This window comes from Bubalus bubalis, chromosome 3, assembly GCF_019923935.1.
Source record: "Bubalus bubalis isolate 160015118507 breed Murrah chromosome 3, NDDB_SH_1, whole genome shotgun sequence".
Classification (NCBI taxonomy): domain Eukaryota; kingdom Metazoa; phylum Chordata; class Mammalia; order Artiodactyla; family Bovidae; genus Bubalus; species Bubalus bubalis.
Window position 1 is genome coordinate 57,013,803 of NC_059159.1, and position 16,379 is coordinate 57,030,181.

The 16,379-nt window shown below is 43.0% G+C and overlaps 1 protein-coding gene across 4 annotated transcripts; it reads left to right on the top strand.

Annotated features, from left to right (window-relative positions):
* The first annotated feature begins 2,568 nt into the window (after nt 1-2,568).
* On the top strand, nt 2,569-7,832 carry TMEM100 (transmembrane protein 100). Of its 4 annotated transcripts, none has more exons than XM_006051664.3 (3): nt 2,569-2,634; nt 4,987-5,130; nt 6,619-7,832. In XM_006051664.3, the coding sequence occupies exon 3, from the start codon at nt 6,684-6,686 to the stop codon at nt 7,086-7,088; it is 405 nt and encodes a 134-aa protein (XP_006051726.1). In that variant the 5' UTR covers nt 2,569-2,634; nt 4,987-5,130; nt 6,619-6,683; the 3' UTR covers nt 7,089-7,832. The 4 variants fall into 4 exon arrangements, with proteins under 4 accessions (XP_006051726.1, XP_044795585.1, XP_044795586.1 ...); XM_044939650.1 differs by lacking the exon at nt 2,569-2,634 and adding an exon at nt 4,473-4,585; XM_044939651.1 differs by lacking the exon at nt 2,569-2,634 and adding an exon at nt 4,604-4,715.
* Nucleotides 7,833-16,379: the final 8,547 nt, after the last annotated feature.

The following is a 16,379-nucleotide window of genomic DNA, read 5'->3' on the forward strand; positions in this document are numbered from 1 at the left end:
GGACATGGGTTTGGGTGGACTCCTGGTGTCAGTGATGGACAGGGAGGCCTGGAGTGCCGTGATTCATGGGGTTGCAAAGAGTCGGACATGACTGAGCGACTGAACTGAACTGAACTGAATCTTTCATAACTCAGAACGAAATGGCTAAGAGAATGGTGACCACAGTCTGCATCTAAAACATGTGTATTTCTTTCTGTATCTGGGAGGATTTTCTGAGTTTTGGGTACCTTACTATAGTAAAATATATACTTATATCTAAGGAGATCCAACCAGTCCATCCTAAAGGAGATCAGTCCTGGGTGTTCATTGGAAGGACTGATGCTGAAGCTGAAACTCCAATACTTTGGCCACCTGATGCCAAGAGCTGACTCATTGGAAAAGACCCTGATGCTAGGAAAGATTGAGGGTGGGAGGAGAAGGGGATGAGAGAGGATGAGATGGCTGGATGGCATCACTGACTCAGTGGACATGGGTTTGGGTAAACTCTGGGAGTTGGTGAAGGACAGGGAGACCTGGCATGCTGTGGTTCATGGGGTCACAAACAGTCAGACACGACTGAGTGACTGAACTGAACCAAACTGAAGGCATACCCATCATTTCACCTGTTACTATCAGATCTCTCTATTTGATTGTCTAGTCCTCAAATAGAAGTGCTTTGGGGAGGGGGTGGGGTAGCAATAATAATATGACCTGTTATCCAAACTGAACACACAAGCACAGATCACTTTCCAAAACGTCCATGATTTTAGAGCATAAATGCAGACACACCCTTAAAAGAAGCATTGGAAAGGAGAAACTCTGGCCAGCTTCCCGAACCTCACTGGATGCAACTAGACTGGGTGATGACAGAGATCAGACGATGTGGTGATTGGACAGAGGGCCAGGAAGAACTGGCATCTTCAGGGCTGCTGAAAAAAAAGTCAATTCAACCCCACCAAGCAAAGCAAACTGAAAGTAAGTATGTGAGTAATCAAGTGCACATGGGGATGCGTCTCACAAAATGAAGTCTGTGCTTTCCCAAAGGAGGAATTTCCAGGTCTTCAACAGCATCTATCCAATGGCAAAATCAACACGTTACCCTTTCCAATCGAGAAACTGAACATTTGGCTTCTACTAAAGGTAAACAAGCAAAATCTCCTCTTGGTCATGCTACGCTCCATCTTCCTCTTCAACTTCTATATCCTGCTTATCTAAATAACTTTGTTTCTGGCTTGTTTCTAAGTACAATGAGATTTTTGCCCCTAATTTGGGGAAATTTTCTGCAAAATAGCAGTGTTCCTTAATTCTGCTTTTTATGATGTCTTTGGTAGAATGTTGGCTCTGTTGCCTAGAGATGTGATTTTCCTGTGCACCTCCATTTCCACGGTGCCTTCCCATCCTCTCATGAACAGCATGACAAGACCTCTCCTCTGGCTTTAGGGATAGAGTCCCCACAGGGCACCAAAGACCATTTCACCATCAGCTGATCTCTTCTTCCTTTACTTCCTTTATCACTTGCTTGTCATGGTGAGAAAAAATAATAATAATAATAAGTTTACCTCCTCACTGCCCACCTTACATACTTCCCCAACCACAGACCCTTCCAGAGGGGTAGGACAAGAATTGCAAAATTCTTTTCTTCAGGTTCATAGTCCTACAGAAGAATAGTCTCAGAATAGGGGCTTTGGAAAAGGAAAATCTTGAAAATGAAAGCCTGAATGAGGACACAAAGAAAGAAAAACAAAGGAGGGCACCCTGTCTAAACTTGGATCCCTTTTTTTAAAAAAAAATTATATGGATTCCATTTTCGTAGAGGGAAATGGAGAAGAAAATACAGCAGCACTTAAGGAATTTCCTCTCATCAGTTTTTCTCCGGTCCCTTGATTGTGTTTAAGCCTCGCTGAGTACTTTGCCTACGGTCCCTAGTGTAGTGATTTGCATCCCCGTCTCTGGGTGGCTGTAGGCCAGAGCTGGCAGCTGTCTCAGTCCAATTCTGGCTAGGAAAGGTAAGGATCTCTGGTTTTTGAAAGATCTGGAAGAGAAATGTGGAAGTCTTTGGAGGGTGAGGTGGGGTAAGAGGATGTAGATTTAATTCGTGAATTGGAAGCTTTTTGAAAAGCTTTCAAAGCTTAAAGGAATCTCCTGGAGCCTAGTGTTTAAAAAGAACCAGAAAGATTTCCTCTCCCTTCTGAGGACAGGCTTGCAGAAAAAAAGGCTAGTTGCTTTATAGATGAGATTTTGCATGGGGGGCAGGTGTTTCTTAAGGCACTCTCAGGAGGGTTTAATTTCTAATAGGCACAGAGAGGAGGGACAAAAAGTCATTCAAAGACTTTTGATCACTAGAAATTCTCTTTGAATTTTGATTTGAAGACTTAAAAGTCATTTAAAACTGCAGGTGTACTTGGGTGTAATGATAGGTATCTATTCTTCATTTTTTTTTAAGTCATTTCATCTTTTTTTCTAGATTGTTTTTGATATGGGTCATTTTAAAGTCTTTTTTGAATGTCTTAAAATATTGCTTTTATTTCATGTGTTTTTTTGTGGGTTTTTTGCCTCCAGGCATGTAGGATCTTGGCTTCCCAACCAGGGATCGAACCTCTACCCACTGCATTGGAAGGGGAAGTCTTGACCATTGGACATCCAGGGAAGCCCCAGGTATCTATTCTTGAAATACAATTTCTGCTTTATCCCAAAGCTTTCTACTTCTCTATATCAATCAGTGCAAGTCATCAGCTGTTAGAATCTGAAGATGTACATCTGTGTGTGTGGGCAGATGCAGCTCTGTGAATAAGAATTAGAATTCTGAAGCCTGAAAAGGCTGAGGAGGGCTTGAGTGTTAGGAGCAACACAGACAGACCGACCCTGCTCCCAGTTCACAGACACACTCTCTGCCCCTCATTATAAATTCAGCCAAGAGCTTACCAGTTGCCTATGGCTTCTTTCTGGGAGAAATTCAAATCATGTACCTTTGACTTTGACAATGGGGAAGCATGGTCTTCAACAGGAGAGGGTGATATTCAGAGCTTCAGTGGGGTCATTGGATTATGCTGTGGGGAGGGGGAAGAGGCCCCTGCTAGAAAGTAAAGAGGAATTGCCCCCAAAGCTCACAGTTTGCAGTGGAAACATAGCTGCTCTCATATGGAGCTCCTCAAGAATCCCCAGTATCCCCATCCTCCCAGGGCATTGCTGGCCAGTGCTTAAATGCTCTGGTTCTAAATACCCCTTATCTCGAATACCAAGCAACAGCACTCCTCCTGGAAGGTGGCTGTGTCCCTTATAACAACATCTTTAAAGTCTGAGGATAGTGGTAGCTGAGGCCCTCCAGCCCAGCTCAACAGGCTGGGCTCCCTAACTCAGCAAAGCCTCTGGAGCTTTTCAGCTTTATTTCTTTTCAATGAAGAAATACTTCTCGCCCCTGTCCCTTTATGACAAAATCACCAAGGCCTTATTTCTAGACTAGGCTGGAAAGAGTGAGCTCTGGTAGAACAGAGGTGAGGTGCCTGAGAACACCCATGCCCTCCACTAGCAAATTAGAGAAATTTAACTCAAGAGAAAGGAAAACAAATCTCCTTCAAGATTTAACTTATATTTTAGTGTTACTTATATCAGTTGAAAGTAAGTTATTAAAACTTGTACAGACTAAAAATAGAAGATGGCTAACTTTTTTAAAATATACATTTATTTATTTTAATTAGAGGCTAATTACTTTACAATACTGTAGTGGTTTATGCCATACATTGACATGACTCCACCATGGGTACAGAAGTATAGGATGAGCTTATAAGAGTCACCCGGTATGATCTCATTTTTCGCTCCATAAAATCTCATTTTTCGCTCCAAAAAACAATCTGTGGCTTTCAAATTTTAAATAGCTCATGTGTCGCTTAAAGCCCATTTGGCAACAGGGGGTGGGAAATAGACCTTTACCTTTATTGTTTGAGAATATGATATATCCAGTCATATGTATTTGAATATTGAAAATATCTTCTTCCTTAAAGTGGGTCTAGGAGCAGCTGATTAGCATCAGCCAGGATCAAGCTACAGACCTACTGAATCAGAATCTGCATTTAACAAGCCCCTTGCATGATTAGTGTGCCTGTTAAAGACTAGAGTTAAACCAAGAGTCTCTCTCTCTATGACATTTGTCAGATTGCTTAACATTTCTGAGCCTCATTATAAACTGCTTATAAACTCCTTTGTAAAGTTGTGAGCATCAGTGTTAATGCGTGCACCTTGCATGTGCCATGCCCATGGGAGATGCTCTATAAATGAGAGATGGTGATGATGACAATTTCAGTATTGCCAAGGCTACTCACTTCCTAGTAATCATGTTTAAATCAGAATGACTGGTTTTCACCCTTAACCACAAACATTTGTATCTTCCACCCTCATTCCTAAATGAATTATCATCCAATGAGGCGAACGGGGGAGGGAGGTATTACGCTTCAGATGGCCAGCACACACACACATGAAGAAATAATACTCGGGAAACCTAGGAACATAGATTTTTGTTGGCTTAGAGGCTGGATTCAGCTGCCCGATGACTTCACAGCTGTTCCCGCAGCCCTAAAAGTGTCTGTCCCTTCGGCCCCGTCCCCTCAGCTGGGTCTGCAACGCTGACTCGGGGATTTTCTTGTGAAAATGCATGCTGGGCGGGGGAAGATTTGGAGTCTGGCTGGGGAAAAAATGAGTAATGCAAAGCAGTGCGCTCAGTAAAGGCTGCAAGAGAAATAAAAGTAAAAGCTGCCTCCTGTGTCTCTGGGGACTCTAAAATGATTCTGACTTATCATGTCATTGAGCAGAGCTGGGGGAAGCCAAAACTCAGAGTCTGCTGGCAAGGAAAAGAAAGAAGGAAAAAAAAAAAAAAAATGGCAGGGAGGAGCAAACCGGCGGGGGAGGAAATAAAAAGAGAGAGGGAAAGACAAGCGTCATTTAGGAAGGGGTAGAGTGAGAGAAAGAGCTCAGGATCTAAAACCCACAGCATTTTATATCTTTTCTCCTCCCCAGAGATCCCTGTCCCGTCACTTTCCTGACAGAGGTGCTGTGACAGGCTGCCTTCTCAGAAGTCCAAGAAGAAGCTCAGACTGCTGTTCCTTCCCTCTCAAGTCCAGGGGTCTCCCTGGTAATGGATTGCTTCTCTCTGAGGTACATGTAAGTATAAACCTTTGGGGGACACAGCCTCATTTTTAAGTTAGCTGAAGTTTCAGCTTTGGGTTGAAGTTTTTTTTTTTTCCTTTCAGACAGAATCTCAAATATGCTTTTTTTGATCTAGCCAGTCATTAAGGTATCTTGAATAGCAGTGATTAATTTTGGTGACTGAAAGTCTCATGCAAATAGACAGCTCTAACTTTTAGTTCATTGGACAAGGAGTGATATTTTGACCTCCCAGGGCAAGGAAGAACCCGTGAGGTCTGACTTTGGGGTTGAATTAGTTTTCAGTGAGTATTTAACAGGATCAAAGTTGTCATCTCACTGAAATCATCTCCGCTATCTTCCTTTAAGTGCTTTCATTTAAAGCATAACTGTAACTGTTCAACCATTTAGCTGCTAGATCACTTCTCAAGGGTGAAAGAGAATGACTTGCCATGCCTTAACAAGACAGGAGTGTCCACTGTTTTCTCAGCGATGGAATTACAACTAGAGATTTTTGATGGAGAGTTTCAGATTTCCTTCTGAAATGTTCAGGTTCAAAATATTTACAAAGATGAGTCGCATGACATTTTTGTACACTGGAGCATGGGGTAAAAGTGAGCTTGTAAATCTTTATTGAAAATCTAGTATGCTCATTCTTTTAAAACAAGAGGTACATATAATGTCAAAATTCCATGTTGAATTTAATGGAAAATTTGTAAATTAACTGCTAATTACTCTAATAGTTGACCTCTTCAATATAAAAAAGCACAAAATTATTTCCAATAAAATTGTTGAATTGCTTTTCTTATTTTTCTCTTTTCAAATGCATCAAAGGATATTGCCACATTTTAGATCACAAATCCTAGCCTTATTATCACTGAATTTTTGCCAAACTTCACTCCCACCATGGACCCAGGATGCCTGCTTCATTGCATTTAATAGTTACAACAATGAAGACTTGTTGACCATCAGTTGATGTAGAAAAATATCACTTAAATGCTGGCTGCCGGTCTTGACATTGCTTTGGTGCACAGTGAATGGGCCATAGTTTGGAAAGAATGCATGTTATGCCCGGAAATACTGGCAGCGTCTAGGTTGCTGTGAGTGTGGAACGGACTGTGCGAAATGTTGTTTCTAGCACGCTCTCCTCTTGAATGAGGTTGTTTTGGGATTAAGATTAAGGATTCTCTGTGTTTAGAGGAAAGAAAGCAATAGACAAAGGAGAAATGCTTGTAAAACATTTGTAGGCTGCCGGAGAGCATTAAGCTCTGTAAAGCACTTCCTGCTTCTATACCTTCCCTTTCTTTATGGTTCTGTGCTTTATCTTGCTTTCTGCCCAATGCAAAGAGAATGCCAAAGTTGGGGGAAAAAATACATTAAAGTTGATTTTCACAGGCATCCATGTCTCCTAGAAAAGAAAAGAACATACTGGGGTTTCCCCAGGCCTTTGCTGCTACTTATGGGACTCACTCTAATGCATTCAGCTGACATCTCCTGTCTTCACAGTTTTTGCCCTGAGGAGACCACCCAGATCTAGTCTGTGAACTCAGCTAGGAGACACCACTGTAACAATGACAGACGAGCCCATAAAGGAGATCCTGGGAACCCCAAAGTCTCCCAAGCCGGTGGCAATGGAAAAGAATGCCAATGGCGAAGTGGTGGTTACCTTGGTGCCCCTGGTCAGTGAGATTCAGCTGGCGGCCGCCACCGGGGGCGCTGAGCTCTCCTGCTACCGCTGCGTCATCCCCTTCGCCGTGGTGGTCCTCATCACCGGGACCGTGGTCACTGCCGTGGCGTACAGCTTCAACTCCCATGGCTCCATCATCTCCATCTTGGGCCTGGTCCTTCTGTCCCTGGGACTTTTCCTGTTAGCGTCCAGCGCCCTGTGCTGGAAGGTGAGGCAGAGGAGCAAGAAAGCCAAGAGGCGGGAGAGCCAGACAACTCTGGTGGTGAATCAGAGAGGCTGGTTTGCTTAGGACTGAATGAGACCAGTTGGGACGCGTGACCCGAAGGACCTGCTGTCACTTCATCAGCCAGGGCACCCAGGACGGCTGTGGGGAGCACGCACTTGGCCTGGACCAGAGGCACGGGTCGGCCTGACGGCGGAAGGTGCGCAGGGCTCTCGTCTGTGAGCAATGACTCCTTTCTTCTTCAACGACAAACTTAACTCCAAGGGCTATTCTAAGACTGAAAATCCTCTGTATTAAATATTTTAGGAGTCATGAGAGGTTCGTGGCATTAGACATTTTGTTGGAAAGTAGGCCAGAAAAGCTGAGTTCTGGCACACCAGTGACCTGCCTCCCAAGGAGATAACCCACACTATTAAGATGTTATATCCCAAGAATGTTCTGCTGAGAGTCTGATCTGCTTTGGACTTTGCATTCACCCGTGAAATTCTATGATATTTCTTTTTCCCGAAAAGTTGATTCTCTGGCATCTGTTTATTTTTCATGTTCAGTAAAGCATCACTGGTGGTACTTTTCTTGAGGAATAAACTAATATTTTTTTTTATGTTTTAACATTGGACAGTTCTTACATGATTGTAATGATGTGTCAGATCATTAAAAAAGGTAAAATGTGTAGCTACTAGATCACATGGGGGGATAAATTAATATTAAAATAATCCTATACAGCACTTTTGATGATTTTTATATTTCATGTAAAAATTTAAGTTTCATGTACAGTTCATTCAAAATAATAAATACTCATTGCTGCTGAAACTTCTTACTTCTTTGACTGTACCAGGTCCCAGCTGCAGCATGCGGGGATCTTTGACTTTGATTGCTGCATACGGGTTCTTTTTAGTTGCAGCAATCAGGATCTAGTTCCCCAACCAGGGATCGAACCCAGGCCCCCTGCATTGGGATCTTGGAGTCCTAGCCACAGGACCACCAGGGAAGTCCCTGCTAAAACTTCTCAAATGCTTACTTCTATTGTAGTTATGTTACTGTGGTTACAAATTGCCCTTCTTCCCTTGCCTCGGCAACATCTCAATTGTATTCCTCTCAAATGTTGCTTCTTCCTAATTTAACGCAAAGATTTCTATTTTTGTCACACCATTTTTTATAACTTTTGAAAAATATTAAGAATTATGTCCTTTTAAAAGATTTCTATGTCATTACAATTAGGAAATCAAAGCCGGGGGTCAAAAATTGTATAATATGTTGTTAAATATGTATTACATATATATTAGTTGCTCAGTTGTGTTTGATTCTTTGCGACCCCATGGACTGTAGCTCACCAGGCTCCTCTGTCCATGAAATTCTCCAGACAAGAACACTGGAGTGGGTAGCCATTCCCTTCTCCAGGGGATCTTCTCAATCCAGGGATCGAATCCAGGTCTCCTGCCCTGCATACAGCTTCTTTACCATCTGAGTTACCAGGGAGTCCTACATATTTATTGAATCTGTGGTTAAGTATTTGCGTACCATATTTTTGAGCACCAGCTATATGCCAGGCATTGAGTAGCTTCTCAGACTGCTCAGCTGAGTTAGTTATAATGCAACACAAATAGGGTTACTGCTTGAATTCTGTGGATAATGAACAGCTAGGACTCTACACCATAACTCTAGCCAGAAATATCCCTGGTTCGTGTCATTTAAACTACGTTAAACTAGAGTGGAAAGATGGACACAAAGCCTTTCCTAAACCTTGGAAAAACAAAGGAAGCCTAGCATAGCACTTTTGATGGAAAGCGTCCTATCAAGGACCTTAATTAAATATTTGGGCCCTCTGGCACTGAGTGCGCCCTACAGCTCAGATGGTTGTGTTAAGGGGCAACACCTGGATGGCCTAGTTTCTCCTGGCCTTGAAGGTCAGGTGGCAGAAGTTTGGAGTTCAGTACAGTGGAGTACACTACAATTATCTTAAACACAGGCAGGTCCCCCCTCCTCTGGACCAAATGAACGTATATGGCATTGTGTTTATGACAGTGGAAGGAATATTGTGTTTTGATGTGCTTCTTTTTTCTTTTTGGCCCAAAGATATCCCAAAAAATCCCCTCTGCTCGATGAAGAAATTTCTCAGGCTAGTGTTCAAGGTTCTGCTGTGTCTGATCCAAACAGATGTATCCAGCTTTCACTCTCAACCTGAAAACTCATATGAGGTAGCCAGACCACCCGACTCCCTATCCTTGAATCAGGCTTCAAGTTTCCTGCCTCCATGTACGTTCAAACTTCTGTTTTCCCTCCTGCATAATGCCATCCTTTCCCTCTCCAATTCAAACATACCCAAACCCTGATTCTCATTAGAGCCCCAACTTAAGTGCAGCCTCTTCCTGCTGCTGCTGCTGCTGCTAAGTTGCTTCAGTCGTGTCCGACTCTGTGTGACCCCATAGATGGCAGCCCACCAGGCTCCCCCATCCTTGGGATTCTCCAGGCAAGAACACTGGAGTGGGGTGCCATTGTCCCCTCCGGCAGCCTCTTCCTAGAGGTTCCCATTTATCTGAAAGGAATTGCTTCTTCAAGAGTCTCTACCTATACAGTCTCTGACGGCAACTTTCATTTTCTACCACAATAATGCCATAAATGTAGGATCCTCTTCCAAAGCTTCTTAGAAGTACATAATGTGTCATATGTGTTTAACCCCCCTGTGTGGTGCCTAATAAAATGTCCTTCCCAGATTAGGTACTCAACAGCAAGTGTTTGCTAAATGAACTAAAGAATAAAAATCCGAGAGCGTTGAGCGGTTTATCCAGAATTAGAGTTCATTTGTTTTCATCTCTTAAAAGCAAATTCTTTAGTTCTCACCTCTCCCAGAATAAGTCATCCTCCTTACCCTGCCCTACTGGATGAGCCTGGTCCAGTTGAGTATTTACTACCTTTGTGCTTCTCCAGCTACACCTGCCCTTCCAAATGCTTAAAAAGTAAGCTTGTGAATTATTTCAGGCCACCAGGGGGCCTCATGCTGCTACCCGAGAGTCCCCAAAGAAACCCCATGGAATGACTTAAATTGTAAAGACTGATATAGGATCATACTGGAAATAGTGATATCTCTCCTAGATGTGAGACGTTGGAGAAGATTTTCCCCTGAACCCACCCCTGCCTTCCTCCCCAAGTCACTTTGCAATGGCTAATTCTGGGTTCTTCTAGTAAGTACAGGAAGGTCTTGCCCTGTTGAGGGAGGCTTCAGTCACATTTAAAAGGTCTACACACTTGCAAGACTGTAAGGCACATCCAAGTCCTGTGTACTGTGGCTTCCAACTCCCGTGAGGAGGATAAACCCAGACTTGAATCATGGTATCACAAGCATCTCATAACGTATGTCTGTAATGGCGAAGGTTTGTCTTTACAAATGGTTTGATTATCTAGTGATAAGCACATGTTAAATGCATGCATAAGCATGATTCAGGCATATATGTATTGAAGAGATAAACTGGCCCCATCCTGGAGCATCAGAAACCAACTGTATCACCTAGCAGAACATTTCCTAGACCTCACACATACCAGAATGCACAGGAACAACCTTTAACCCCATTGTGGGCAGCAAGTCTCTGCTCAGATGAGAACCACAGTGACCAGAGAAACTCTGCTTGCCCCACCTCACTATCTTAACTGATCTAGGGAATCTCGCCTAAAGATGGCAGGGTCAGGGGGGTCATACAGATGGCTAAGGCCACATAAGCCCGGGAGAGCCAGATCACAAGTTCCCAGACCTACCTCTCTGTTCCACCACCACCCTAAGAGACAGACAGACACACAGACAGAGATAGAGACCAGGGTTTGCCCTGTATTATGGTTCTGAACTTGGAAGTTCTGGTTATGAATCCCAGCTCTCCTGTAAAACTAGTTTGATCTTGAGAGGTTAAGCCTTATCTTTAAAATAAGGTTAATTTTAAAGAAATGATTTAAGTTTTGTCAACTATAATGTACTACCCTCTTGAAATAAAGTGTTATTTATCTCTCTAATGTTAACCTCAGCTTCTTTCTCTATTTATTGCCTCAACATGCCATGAAGAATCAAGCAAACCCCTGTTTTGGTTAAATGACTTTAATGAGTCACTTTGTTTAACCTTGACATTATCCACAAAAGCTTTCTAGAACCAAAATAATCTGGGGAAAACCCCTGTTCCAAAGGGAAAACCCCATTCCATGACAGAAATCTAAAGAAAAGGAAAAAAAGTAAATTCCTTGTTCCTGATCTTTGGGCCTCAAGGGCATTAAAGTGACTTAAGCTCATCTAAGGAATTTTCAAAGGTACTTTGTTTGCGCTTGACTTTCACATTACTCTTTGACCCCGTATGTGATGGGCCTCAACTGTACCTGACATTACTCAGTATTCTCTGCCACACTTTGAGGCTAGAAGTGCACATCCACCCTGCTCTCAGATAAGCAAACTACAGTTCCCAGAGGGTAAGTAGCTTATCCAAGTTTTCATGGCTGGTGGGCTTTGAGTCATACTAATTTTCTGACCAGAGATTATAATTACCCCAGGTTTATACTTAGCTGTGGCTGATATCATTTCCAGAATGATAGGAAAAGGAGTCCAAAAAGGTGTTCTAACACCTATTTTCAGAAAACTTTCAAGAATAATATGCATAGAGAAAAGTAGAATTTCACACACACCGATACACACACATACAGAACCTGTAGCATTGGATGAATAAACTGAATACTGCAGGTCTCTCAAAACTCTCCTTGAGCCCATCCTGTCATTATCTCTCTAGGAGGAACCATCATCCTCACCTCTGACACACGAGTAGCTCTGCCTAATCTTTCAGTTCAGTTCAGTTCAGTCGCTCAGTTGTGTCCGACCCTCTGCGACCCCCTAACTGCAGCACTCCAGGCCTCCCTGTCCATCACCAACTCCCGGAGTTCACTCAGACTCACGTCCATTGAGTCGGTGATGCCATCCAGCCATCTCGTCCTCTGTCATCCCCTTCTCCTCCTGCCCCCAATCCCTCCCAGCATCAGACTCTTTTCCAATGAGTCAACTCTTCGCATGAGGTGGCCAAAGTACTGGAGTTTCAGCTTTAGCATCATTCCTTCCAAAGAAATCCCATGGCTGATCTCCTTCAGAATGGACTGGTTGGATCTCCTTGCAGTCCAAGGGACTCTCAAGAGTCTTCTCCAACACCACAGTTCAAAAGCATCAATTCTTCAGCACTCAGCCTTCTTCACAGTCCAACTCTCACATCCATACATTACGTAAGTGGAAACATAGGATGTATTCCCTGTGCCTGGCTTCCTCAGTGAAATATCATGTTTGTGAAGTACATCCATACTGCTGTGTGTCATCCCAAAGGGCTTGGTCTCATCGCTGTGTAGTATTCATTGTATGAATACACCATCTTTTAACCTTTCTATTGTGAAAGGCATTCAGATAATTTCTAGTTTCATCTATATCACCACATGAGAAATAGATAGCCAGTGTATCGATGTAGGATGCAGGGAACACAAAGCCAGTGCTCTATGATGACCTAGAGGGGCGGGGTGGGAGGGAAGAGGAAGCGGAACTCAAGAGGGAGGGCACCTGTGTTTGCCTGAGGCTGCTTCTTGCTGCTGTATGGCAAAAGCCATCACAGCATTGTGAAATAGGTATCCTCTAATTTAAAAAAATAATAAAAGAAAATAGTACCTGTGATAGCCAGGCTCCTGAGTGGCCTACCTCCTGTATTCACACGTCTCCTGCATTGTCTCAGGATCTGTGTAACCAACAGAACGTGGCAGAAGTGATGGTGTGTCACGTCCAAGATAACCATTTTGGAAGACGCGGAGGCTTCGCCTTGGTGCCTCTCTTTCCCTCCTTTCTTTGGGGAAAGCCATCTGCCACGTTGGGAGGACACTCAGGTCACCATGGAGAGGCTGCGCGGGGAGACACTGAGCCTCTGGCCAGCGGCTGGACAGGAGCTCTGAGACCTGCCAGCCACTGCTCAAGTCACCGTGGAGGTGGATCTGTGGTCCCAGCTGACAGTTTGACCAAACCCTCCTGAGAGACCCTCAGCCAGGGTTGCCTTATGTGATTATGTGACTTAATTGGTCCTCAGCACTCTTGTCTCCTAGGCCTTTTCCTCCACCGGTAAACAAAACAAAAGAAAGATGAATTTCACTTATTGCAAGAAGGAAATTGTACTGACAAACACCATGGACCCCAGGCACTGCACATACTGTGCCTAGGGGTGAATTGACCCTTCATCCAGCTCAGTCATTCGCAGATTTCCGAGCCACAGAAACTGTGAGATAATAAATGTTTGTTGTTACAAGTTGCTAAGTTTTAGAGTAATTTCTTATTCAAGAAGAGATAACTAACATTGTGCTATTGTGAAATTTCTTCTACAGGATTTTTTGCTTACATACATACACAACGCCTAGGGTGAGAAATACCAGCAGTGGGATCCCTGAATTAAATAAAGGATAGGTTGTGTTCAGCTCTAACTGCCAGTTTTCTAAAATGTCTGAATCAATTTATCCTCCTACCAGCACTATAAGAGAGTTCTGGAAGCTTTACATCTCCATCAATATTTTTACACTTTCATGTTTTCCATTTTAGTCATTCCAATGGGTATAACATTTGCTTTTCAGTATATATTTTAGAAAGGGAATGTTCCCAAGAACTTGGGCTGTGATAAGGCAGAGCAGGTTAGAAATGGGAGAAGAAATTAGGGTGTAAACATAAAACTTAGATCTGGGCTTTGAAAAAGCAAAGCAGCAAGAGACAAATTCTCAGGGAAGTGCTCTGAGACCAGGAAAGCAGACTGGAGACTGGAGTTTAACTCACAGTATGAACAACAGTATTTACTGGGCACTCAGTATACTCTAGGCATTACTCTCTGAGCTTTGTTTGAATACAGGCTCTCACTCGATCTTCACATCAACCCAATGAAGTAGGTACTATTATTACCTGTATTTTACAGATGTGGAAATTGGGGCACAAATTAAGCCAAGTAATTGAGATCATTGAGTAGTAGAGTAGGATCTACTACTTAACTGCAATGCCCAGACACCCAGGTACACAGTAAATTTTCAATACCTGATTCTTGAATAAAGTCCCAGCAGAATCTGAGCCACAAAGGATCAAGAGTCCAAGCTAACACTGAGGATCAGCTCAATAGTTTGGACAAGCCAGGACTGAAAATGCAGATGACCTCTGAACCATCTGCCACCAGAACTTGGGGCTGTCTCCCACATCTCCCACCACCAAAGCTGGTACTCTGATCCCTGGCCTCCTTGAGTTTCCTGCATGGAAAACTCAAAACTCTGAATATCAGCCAGCCTCTGCCTGAAAATGGGGGGCAGGGTATGACAGAGTTCATAGCCGGAAAAGATAACACACTGTAGGGGGAACTGAAGGTGAAGGCGATGACTTGATGAGATCGAGAGTGGAAGAACAGTTAGCTAGGTGTGGGGAGTAGGAGGGGGAACCGGGGTACTTCTAGAGGGAACCTTGGAATTGCAAAGTGGATTCTTCACTAGACCACCAGAGAAGACCCCTGCTTTTACCTATCTTAAAATTAAGTTTAAGGCATGGCTGATGTATGATTGAGTGAGTTTTTAAGACACTGAAAAGTACAGAAACTTTGAGAAAGTCAGTTTAAATGGGATGTTGGTAGAAAAACAGCAGTTTACCTTAGAAGTGAAATTTCAAACACTAAGAGAAAATGAGTTGACACAAGAATTTGTATTAGGCCCTATCTGACAGGAACCCACACCCTCCAAATCCATATACATATTAATTTTTTGCTCTTTCAATCAGAGATTCCTTATGTTCAGCATGGTGGTGGTGGTGGTTTAGTCACTAAGTCATGATGACTCTTGGGACACCATGGACTTTAATCTGCCAGGCTCCTCTGTCCATGGGATTTCCTAGGCAAGAATACTGGAGTGGCTTGCCATTTCCTTCTCTAAGGGATCTTCCTAGCCCAGGGATCAAATCTATGTCTCCTTCACTGCAGGTGGTCTCCTGCAACACAGGCAGATTCGTTACTGCTGAGCCACCAGGGAAGCCCCTATGTTCAGTATATCCTTATCCAAATGTATATATCTCAGAAAAACCTGAACACTATCATCCTATTTGACTAGAGGGCCAGTTAGCATTTACATGGTACTTGGAAGTAGACTTTAGCATTTTCACCTGCCTTGCCTTTCTAACTCCTATCCATAAGTTCAATGAAATATTATTCTTATTTTCAGATGACGAAATGGGGGCGTGGAGACGTTAAACAGCTTGCTTGTGATCCAAAAGGTTAGGAATAAGACTCACACCCAGATGCAGGTCTTTGCCTTTCCATTCCATTTTGCCCCTGGGCTTTGGAGGCTCCAATAGGATGCCCACCCTTGGTTGGAGGTCTGTATCTCTTGGTTGTGCTGTTAAGGATGCTTCTAAAAAGTCTTATTTTAAAAAATTAATTGTTATTGGAGTATGGTTGCTTTACATGTTGTGTTAGTTTCTGCTGTGCAGCAAAATGAATCAACTATAGAAAAAAAAGTGTTAGTGACTCAGTCATGTCCGACTCTTTACGACTCCTGGACTGTAGCCTACCAGGCTCCTCTGTCCATGGAATTCTCCTGGCAAGAATACTGGAGTGGGTAGCCGTTCCCTTCTTCAGGGCATCTTCTTGACCCACGGATGGAACCTGAGTCTTTTACATTGCAGGCAGATTTGCCACTGAGTCACCAGGAAAGCCCCACTTATACATACACCCCCTCTTTTTTAGGAATTCCATCCCACTGAGGTCACCACAGAGCACTGAGTAGGGTCTCATTAGTTATCTTATCTCATTAGTTATACAGAGTATCGATAGTGTATATATTATATATGTCAGTCCCAATCTTCCAGTTCATCCCACACCTCCTTCTCCTCTTAGTGGCTATACGTTTGCTCTCTCTGTCTGTCTCTATTACTGTTTTGCAAATAAGATTATCTATATCCACTATGCTTTATTGTCTTTTCTGGCTGGACACAGACATTTTTAAAAAGTTAAGATGGTGAATTGAGATTTGCATCAGCATCTAAAATAAGTATAGTTTAAAGTCATATAAAAATAACATTATTACACACACACAGATTTTACTAATCATATCTTATTGCTGTTGAGGATTTTGTTTTGTTTCTAAACAATGGAAGCTTATGTCTCAACCAGGAGATCATTTTGATCAGTGCTTCCCAAATACCTCTCTAAACACTGACTGCATCAGACCCACCTGGAAGCTCTGCAGAGACCAGGCTTCACAAGTGCTGGCTCCAGAGATTCTGGTTCAGTAGATTCAAAGTGGGCCCTAGAATTGGTACTTAAAAACAAACTGTTCCCAGGGAATGTAAATTAACAACCA

Bases quoted from the DNA above. Each gene is read 5' to 3' on its own strand.
- TMEM100 (XM_006051664.3), top strand. From the start codon at position 6,684: ATGACAGACGAGCCCATAAAGGAGATCCTGGGAACCCCAAAGTCTCCC.